Source organism: Meleagris gallopavo, chromosome 5, assembly GCF_000146605.3.
Source record: "Meleagris gallopavo isolate NT-WF06-2002-E0010 breed Aviagen turkey brand Nicholas breeding stock chromosome 5, Turkey_5.1, whole genome shotgun sequence".
Classification (NCBI taxonomy): domain Eukaryota; kingdom Metazoa; phylum Chordata; class Aves; order Galliformes; family Phasianidae; genus Meleagris; species Meleagris gallopavo.
Genome location: NC_015015.2, coordinates 115,814 through 125,238, shown reverse-complemented (window position 1 = coordinate 125,238; position 9,425 = coordinate 115,814). Strand labels below are relative to the sequence as shown.

Genomic DNA, 9,425 nt, shown 5'->3' with positions numbered 1-9,425 from the left:
TTTGCTGCCTCTTCTCTTACTGAAAACTTAGCCTGGATTATCATGTACAGCTAGGAAATGGAATTTAATGAAAAACACAACCTAAAATGCAGGACACACTAAAATTTACAACCGTGTTTACAACCATGCAAATCTAGCCAAAACTCAGTATTGTTTTCCTTCACAACCTCTGGAAGATTCTAGTTAATTCACTGAGCCCTGTATCTTACTGCCAAGGAGACTGGTTAGATATTTAGACGTAAGTGTACTCTCAAAATGTTGCAAGTAGATTATACAGCTGAAGTATATATTCTGAATTTTATCTATCAGATCCTGTCTACCGGGTCAGTATGTTTATTGTAATAATCCAAATAATTGTAAATAGTGAAGTTACAAAAAAGTGTATTACTGGTTTATTCTTTCATTACTTATTCCACAGCTTGTAGCAATAGAGGCTAGGATATGATTTGAGAATGAGTCACATTTATTGGTCTTTAAACTTTGTTAGGTTGTCTGTGGCTGATGTTTGTTGTTTGGTCTTTTTATGTCTCTTTTTTAAATTTATTACTTTGTCAGATTACCATCATATGACTCAGATGTAGTTTGTGTATCGGTTCATAGTTCTGTTAGCCTAAGCAATATTGCTCACATTGATTATTTAAAACGTTTTAAGTTGAACAATACCGTTGTTCAAATATTTTTTGTCAGCGTAATGCACAGGAGATGAAATAAGCCCAAGTGAGTAATTGTAGAAATGCTTCTCCAGGCTATTGTATGATTTATCTATCTGCTGAGTGTCACACTTCATATGCAATGTTAGTATGGATTTAGGTAGTGGTTGGAAATAGGAAATGTTTGGAAACTATGAAATTACTGCGACTTTGTGATGTAATAGATGGAAAAATGCCCTGATGGGCTGGCTGATGGCTCAAGGCGTTCTAGTCATGGGGTTCCATCTAAGCTACCAATCAGTCACTGCTGGGGTTCTGCAGGGCTCTGTTTTGGGGATAGTTCTCTATGTTTTTATCAATGACTTGGATGTAGGAATTGAAGGTACGCTAAATAAATCTGTAGATATCTCTTAACTGGGAGGAGTTGTGGATTCCCACAGGGGCAGAGAAACCATAGAGAGAGATCTTGACAAATTGAGGTCTGAGCAATCACCAACCACATGGAATTTAATTCTGCACCTGGGATGGGACAGCCCTGGCTCTGTGTACAAATGATCTGGGGATTCTGATCAACAGCAACTTGGATCTGAGCCAGCAGGGTACCCTGGGGGGGCATCAGGCCCAGTGCTGCTGCTGGGTGAGGAGAGGAATGGTCCCACTCTGCTCTGCACTGTGCAGCCTCACCTCGAGCACTGGATGCACATTTGGTGTCACAATATAAAAAAGACATAAAACTGTGTGAGAGCATCCAAAGGTAGGCTAAAAAGATGGTAAAGGGTCTGGAGGGAAAGACGTTTGAGGAATGGCTGAGGAAGGCATCGCGGTGTCCTACACCTCATCAAGGGGAGCAGAGGGACAGCGCTGAGCTCTGCTCTCTGGTGACAGTGGCAGGACCCAGAGGGATCAGTGTGGAGCTGTGACAGGTGGGGGATTAGGGGAAGGTTTTGAACCATGAAGGGTCGGGCCCTGGAACAGATTGCTCCTGGCAGTGGGCCTGGCCCCAAGCTACCCGAGTTCAAGGAGCTTTGGACACCACTCTCAGACACAGGGTTTGGGTTTTGGGTGGTCCTGTGTGGAGCCAGGGGTTGGACTCGATGGTCCTTGTGGGTCTGTCCCAACTCAGGTTATTCTATGATTCTGTGAAAAAAACAACCACCACATAATATAGTAGAGGTGATAAGATGTTTTATCCAGATGTAGCTGTATAAAAAATGAGAAGTAATTATTAACATTATTCTTTAAAAACTTGAATGTGTGCAGTAGCTACATTAAAGTACTATTTGTGATGGACTGTAGTAAATCCCTTATCATTTGCAAAGTCTTAATGCTATGATGAGAGGTTAGAACTAGATGATCTTCAAAGTCCTATGCAACCCAAGCTATACTATGATTCTAAAAAAATACCTGCTTGATTTTTATGCCAGCAGTGAGGCTGAAATAGAAAGCTAATCATAAAATTTTTATTTCTTTTCTTTAAATCAACTTCTGAATCATTTTAAATATCACCAATAATATGTATTGTGTTGCTTAGCTTTTCTCCTAAGAGAATATTTTGTTTACTATCAAACAAAATATTTCTGGAATGTACTGTGCAAAACAGTTAATCCTAGGAAACTCTTGTGGGCTTTCACAGATTCCATGAGTTAGGAATAATTTATTATACTAGTGCAGCTAAAACACCTCTGCTCTATGAAATTATACGAAGTATAGAGTGTATTTAGGAGTCATTAGACTCTACAAAGTATTGCTCAGAAAGAAATAACTGCAAACTACTGCAATACGGTCTTATAATCACAGAATGACTTGGGTTGGATGTGAAAGGTAGTCTAGTTCCAACAGTCTGGTTTGGAGTGTGCCAGCCATCCAGTGGGTGGAGAGAATGCCTGTAGAAAAGTTTCTAAAAGTAGTTCTTAAAAAACTTTGCTTTCATGAAACTGAGAGAGACTGAACATTTTTGATTAAACTGATAAACTGAGGTTTAAGAAAATCAAGCACGCTTTGCAAGTTATTTTTGCACATCGTTATGGCTCCTAATATTAAAACTAGTGGAAGTTGAGTATTTCACTTCTTATTAAATCTGGCTCAGTGGGAACTATCAAATATCCTATAATGTTTTTCTGGTGAGAAAGATTTGTATTTACATAAACCTCAAGCTTAAAAGCACTTGTCTCTGGTTATTATCTGTATAAGATAACAAATATGTATATTCTTCATTATGATTTCATCTGCACGATGTGTCAGAGAATACATACATTTGCATATATTCATGTTAATTGAGGAATTATAGAAAAATGAAGTGAAATAACCCCATTGTTAAGTTGTCTGCATTCTGTTTGCTGTCTCAGCAATTGGATTGTGACAGACTAGTGATACAGAATAGCTGTGGCCTGACATAGATCTGATTATTTCATGTTTTGAAGTTTCTGTTGTGTTTAGAGAGAAAGTTTAACAAATGATTGAGTAGTCTATTCTCACAAAAACAGAACTTTCAAAGTGAGGAGTGAAACATTTGCAAATGTCTCACAGATTTCATATAAAATGTTTTGGAAAAATGTAGAATATGCTTTGAATAGATCTTTTGGGCAAGTACGTGGGCCAACTGCATTATGTGGAGAGCCAGCTGCTTTTTAGGAAAGGGTGCTGGATGGGAGAGGCTGGGCTCTGGTTGCAAAAACACTGAACACCCTTGTGCCATTTAGGACAGGACGGGGGAAAAAAGCTGTGGAGCACATGGGGCAATAAATTTTACTGAAGTCTGAAAGGCTTTCTGTTTTTTTTTCTGTAGTGACACGTATTTCTTTTTTAAGGAATATATGGAACCATCTCTTTCAGTAAGTTTCAGTGTCACTTAGTGCATGTCAGGGAAAGCTGCTGTCTAAGACGGTGAGATGGTTTAGACCTGTGTGTTAGGAAAAAAGAATGAGCAGTCCCTTCACTGAAGCTGAATGACAGTTTCTCTCTGCAGTTTGAAAAGGCTCTGCTTGAGGAGCAATTACTAGATTATGCATTAAAAAAGCAGCAACACAGCCTTTTACTGGGGAAAGTGTAGTGGGGTTTAGTTTCCCTTTTTCTCCATTTATGGCACAGTTGCTGATTAGCTTTATTGGTCTCTCAGCATGTCAAGCCTGCTATAATTCAGAGCTCAGTGAGTTTATTAATGTCCAAGGGGAAAAAGCAGATGCTCTGTTCACTGTGCTGCTGGATCACCTTCCCTCATCTATTCTGCTTTTGCTACACTTCTCTCGCTTGATTCCCTACCGTTGTTTTTCTTTTTTTTCTAATCTATTTTCTATTCTCCCATGATTACGTTCCTGCATATGACTTTATCTATTCAATTCTCTACACTGTCTTTATCAATTTCATTGTCCCACTTTTCACATTTTAAATTTGCATTCCTTTAGTTTACTTTATTATTCATTTTTCATTCATTTATTCTAGTTTTCAGCTGTTTTTATCTCTGCTCTCTCCATTTTGCATTGCAAAGAAAAATGTTAAATATTGTCTCACTCTGTCATTCTGTCTCCCTGATCTCCTACGGTCTTTGCACTGCTACCAGACTGTCTACTTATGTGGGTAGTTCATTTTCTCATCCTTTTCCTTTAACCTGATATCCTTGCAGAGTGCTATTTGACACTTAATGAATTCATTTTTATTTCCAGTACTGTGGGACTTCTGAGACTCTTTTCTGCTCAAATCTCTTTTCAATTCCATCAGATTTTTCTAACATTTTTTTTTTCTTAAACTTAAACATTTTTTTTTTCCTGCATAACAAGACAAGAAACCAGAACAAAAATCCATTTGCCTATCGCTGCAATTCTTACACTTGGGGAAAATGGGCCAAGTAAACCAAGCAGCTATAGAAGCACCAAAATGTACTCCTTCACTTCCTTTCTCAGTTATTGGGAACCACTTTTAATGGTTGAGGTGAAAATAAAAGGCAGCACCATGTATGTATGATGTAAATATGCAGTAAACAGAAAAAACAGCTATACTGGTGTTCATAAGAGCAATTCAATACCAATATTTCAAAAGTTTCTTGGAAGAAAAGCTGAGCACGATTTGCCAATAGGAAACAAACTTTGCTTCTTTTTTTTTTTTTTTAGTCCAGGAAGCTGCTTGCGCAGCGCAGGGAGGTTTGTAGCTCTAAGCCCTCTGTATCTCTTCCTGATAACGATTTGGCACAAAGATATAAACAAAAAGCTGAAACAGTCATAGTTATATCTAGCCTCTAGCCTTTTCTGGTACTGTGCTATCACCACCCAAACACAAATCTAGTGGGCTGTTGCAAGAAACTAGTATCTATCCATAAGGAAATGACTTGCTGAAATCTTTGACTCTTTGCAAGTTTCATCCTTATAAACACTTCACATGAAGGCCTAAAATTAAAAGATTTTTAAACATCCCGCGTAAGCTCAAATGAAGACAAATTATACTAAGCTTGTACTAAACTGTTTTAGGAGGTGCTTGATCAGCTATCCTATCTTTTTGTTTCTGTCTTTGTTATATCCAATAATTACTAGCACATTGTATTGTATTTTTGTAGTTGACTATTTCGGTACTTTAAAGATGAGGTGTATTGATGTAGTAAGAACTGACAGTGTGCAGCACGTGCAGAAGTTTGGTACCGATGAGGACTGGGGACTTGAAGCCCTTCACAAAAGATTAGGAATTTGAGTTTGAGCCTATTTTGATGGTAGCAGGTATTAATTTTAGAAGAATTGTTGGTTTTTTTCTTCTGGTACATATCTTATTTGCAGTTAGCTGCAGATTCATCCAAGTGAGAAATGCACTTACGGGAGAGTAAGGTAATTTGTGTTGCTGAGTAGGAAGACTTTACATAATTGCGCTAATGAAACAGGGGGACTTGAAGCCCTTCACTTTAACAAAAGATTAGGAATTTGAGTTTGAGCCTCTTTTGATGGTAGCAGGCATTAGTGTTAGAAGAATGAATATGTTATTGCTGTCTTAATTCTCCTCTTTTTTTTTTTTCTTCTTTCTTCCTGCAAGGGCGCACCAACCATTGGTCTGCAATCATTGGTAGTTCTCACTCAAAGAACTACATCCTTTGGGAGTATGGAGGATATGCTAGTGAAGGTGTCAAGCAGGTTGCAGAGCTGGGATCCCCAGTCAAGATGGAAGAAGAAATTCGACAACAAGTGAGTGTAATTTAATGTATACTTAAAAAAGAACGCATCCTACTTTGGATTCAGTTAAACAAATCAAACAAGCTGTTTGTCTCTAAAGACTCATTCTTATTCTGAAATTTTTTTTTTGGTGTCTGAAAGGACAAGTACGTTGTAGTGTTATGTACTTCAACGATACCTGTGTTATTCAAGACATAAGTTAGAGATATGTGAGTAAAATGTGTTTTTTTCTTAATCGTGAAAACACAGTTTGTTAAAGGAAAAACTTGAAAATGGCAAGCGGCATGCCATTTTTCTTTTTGAAGTGGTGAACTTTGGTGTATAATATGTTTTAATATTAATAGGTTGGGTTTTTTTCTTGTGGTACATATCTTATTTGCAGTTAGCTGCAGATTCATCCAAGTTAGAAATGCTCTTACAGGAGAGTAAGGTAATTTTTGTTGCTGAGTAGGAAGACTTTACATAATTGCACTAATAAAACTTGATGAAACAGGTTTATGGTTAAGGGCAAAAGAGCCTTTACAGTATATCATCCTACAGAGGATTGACTTAGCTGAGCAGAAGTCAATCTTTCAAATAGTTTATAGGTGATTTTCATTTTGTTGCATGAAGTAGAAAGCAACCAAATAAAGTATGCTGGGGTATGATTGTTATTAGAATGTCTGCCTCCGTGAAATTCAAGGACTCACTAGAAGCTCATCGATGAAAAAATATATTAGCACATATAATAATGCTATATGTATAATTTTATATGAAAGTATGCACGGGGTTACAGGTATGTATAATATGTATTGCTGTGATAGCACCACATAGGAGAGAAAGAAGAAATTCTCCCAACTTGTGACATTATACAGACAAGACAGGTGCCAAATGGAAACAGCATTCAGTAAGGGAAGTTAAGACTGAAAAGATGAAGGCAGATCTGATTTTCTAGGACCCTTTTTCTCAGTCCTTTCCTGAACCAGGTGGAACAACAAGTACACTGTTGTTTTGACATTTCTTGGGACTGCTTCGCTATTTCACCTTCAGTATGCCATGAGGCAGGATTTAGTCTTTAATTGAAATGTACTGTTTTAAATGTAAATCTTGGGCACTTTCTGCTTCTGCCAAACTTACTGAGAATTAAAGGATTCAAAATGGTTGAAATTTTAATTATTGTAATGAAATTATGTATTTTGTTTTCAGTAATTCAACACTCTTTTTAAGGGTACAAATTTCACCAAAATCAAAATAAACGAGATTGGAAAATAGTATTTCACACTTCAGTGATGATCAAAAAATTATCTTAAGAACAAAGGCTTGTTATCTTTGTACTAAAAAACAGAGCACTTGTTTGTACAGTCTTTACAAACATCTTATAATGAGAGTTTGGTGCACGTGAGTGTAACTGTATGAAAGTTTGGCTTGCTCCAGAAACAAAGGGGAGGAGGGAAAAGTATAGGATGAAGTCAAGTAGAGATGTAATTGTGAAAGATCATGCTGAGCGGTGGTGGAGGAGATAGAGAATTTGAAGGTAAGATGGAAAAGATGAAAATGGTGACTCATTCTGCTTTCCAGAAGCTGTGCTCTCTGTTTTTATGCACCGTGCATTTCCAAAAGAAGAGAGGGACTTGTACACTGGCTTTGGTTCAGAGATGATTGTGACATTCAGAGAGCATAGCATAGCTAACTGGCTGCAAATATGGCCAGGGTGGATAGGAATTGGGTCATCCTGGTCTAGTGGGAGTTGTCTTAGCCCATGGAATGGAGTTGGAACTGGATGATCTTTGTTGTTCCTTATAATCCAAACCATCCTGTAGTTCACTGGCTGCTGAGGTCACACGTGAAATTAGTGAATGCTGGAGTTCCTTTAAGGGTCAGGCCCACCTGCTTGTGTCAAACCTGTAACAATTCCTGTTTCCCTTGTTAGAATTTACTGTACACCAGTTCAGCCAATGATGTTATGACTGGATATTGCCTAGAACAGTGCAGCATCTCTATGTATGCTGTAACATCTATATTTGACCTTTTGAGCTTAAGCATATCGAAAACAAACAACTAATATTTTTGAGAAGTACTGAGGTAAAGTTCTACAACCTGACAACAGAGCTAGTAATGTGAAGAGCTATTTTGTTGGCGTTCGTTGAGGCTTGGGTTTCTTTTACTGTAATTTTTTCGCTGCAGTATCTTCTACTTGCTTTGAAATCTGTAATGTCATATCCTTCCCCACACTTCCCAAGCAACCTCCATATTTGTTTCCCACTTCATATTCCACCTGGGGCTCAGAACTCGGTAGCATCTGCTGTGTTGCCGTGCAGTCTATTAGGTGAATAGATAGGAAAGTACTTAAAAAACTTAACACTCTGAGGTTTTACTGAGAACCCAAAAAAACTGATTGTTTTGATGGCATTATTACTAAAAAGTTACTGTTCACGTCTGAAAGAGAAAAAAAAATTCTTTTTGTTAATGAAGCTGTTTTCTTTAAATGGTGCTTTGTTAAGAAGTGCCTTAACAATTGTATCATTAACAAAAGATTCTCAAGCGTGAACGCCTCTGTTCCCCATTTGATGGACTGCTGAATCATTGTCAGCTTTTCTCCCTGAATTGCGCCTTGAATGCTCTGATTTGTGTTGTTACTGTAAAGAGACTGATATTGTTGAATGGATAGTCATGGGCGCTGCAAACTTGCTCTACAGTTTATACTTCACTTGCTTTATAGCTTATTTCTCTGGGATAAATTAAAAGAACTACTCAGCCTTTGTGGTAAAATTTTAGTTGCAGATTGGAAGAAAAAAACAGCACATAAAAGTATTTCTAAAAACAGTCTGTCAAGTGATTGATATGTACAATAGGATAATCCATGCATTATGGTCCAGGGATTGTTCATGAACAAACAAGGGATGGAGAAGAAATGGTGTGCACAAAAGAACATTCACCAACCTCTTGTATCTCTGAAATATGTTCATTGTTTCGCTACTCAGCATTTTGGTTTTCTGAAGGTCTGATTTGTCCAAGATCTATCAGTTGAAAAATTATTTGGTTAGAAACAAATAGAAAATTTGCGAAGAGGAATCTTGCATCTGTATTCTAATTGCTTTGTTTAAAAAAAAATAATAAATTACATAGATAAAAACATGTAGGTGTACAAAATAGATAGAAGCGTAATGCCCGATATTATTATCATTGACAGATGCACCAAGATGAGAACAAGGTGAAAAGAGTGACAGTCTTATTCCCCTTAGTTTCAGTGTCTCAAAGGACAGCTTATTCGGTTTTGCTTAATTGTTTTAGGAAGAATAATTCAGGAAAAATATTAAGTCATTTTTAAAACATGTTGGTGGTAGGGTGAAAAGCATTCTGGACCTTGCCATTATTTTCGGGAAAGGCAACTGGTACTCTCCCCTTACTGCCTGCTGGCACAGAGCTGGCATTCCCTACAGGTTTGGTTTAATGCTCTGTGAGATGTCAGCAAGTGGGATAACTTCTTCTGCTGTCTTTCGTGGCTATAGATTAGAGCTGACTCTGCCTCCAGAACTCTAGAACAGCAAGTTAGATGTTTGCAGATATTTTTATATGTTACAATTTACGTGAAGACAATTACCTAATAGAAGATGACACTTGAAATATCCTGAACTTTCTACAGAAGAAAAAA

At 37.5% G+C, this 9,425-nt stretch overlaps 1 protein-coding gene across 1 annotated transcript in view; it reads left to right on the top strand.

The window, feature by feature from the left end:
- Window positions 1–9,425, top strand: part of SPON1 (spondin 1) — a 195,920-nt gene that overhangs the window by 82,640 nt on the left and 103,855 nt on the right. The window contains exon 6 of the mRNA XM_031553354.1: window positions 5,658–5,806. Within this exon, the coding sequence (XP_031409214.1) occupies window positions 5,658–5,806 (149 nt within the window). The remainder of the gene's footprint in view (window positions 1–5,657; window positions 5,807–9,425) is intronic.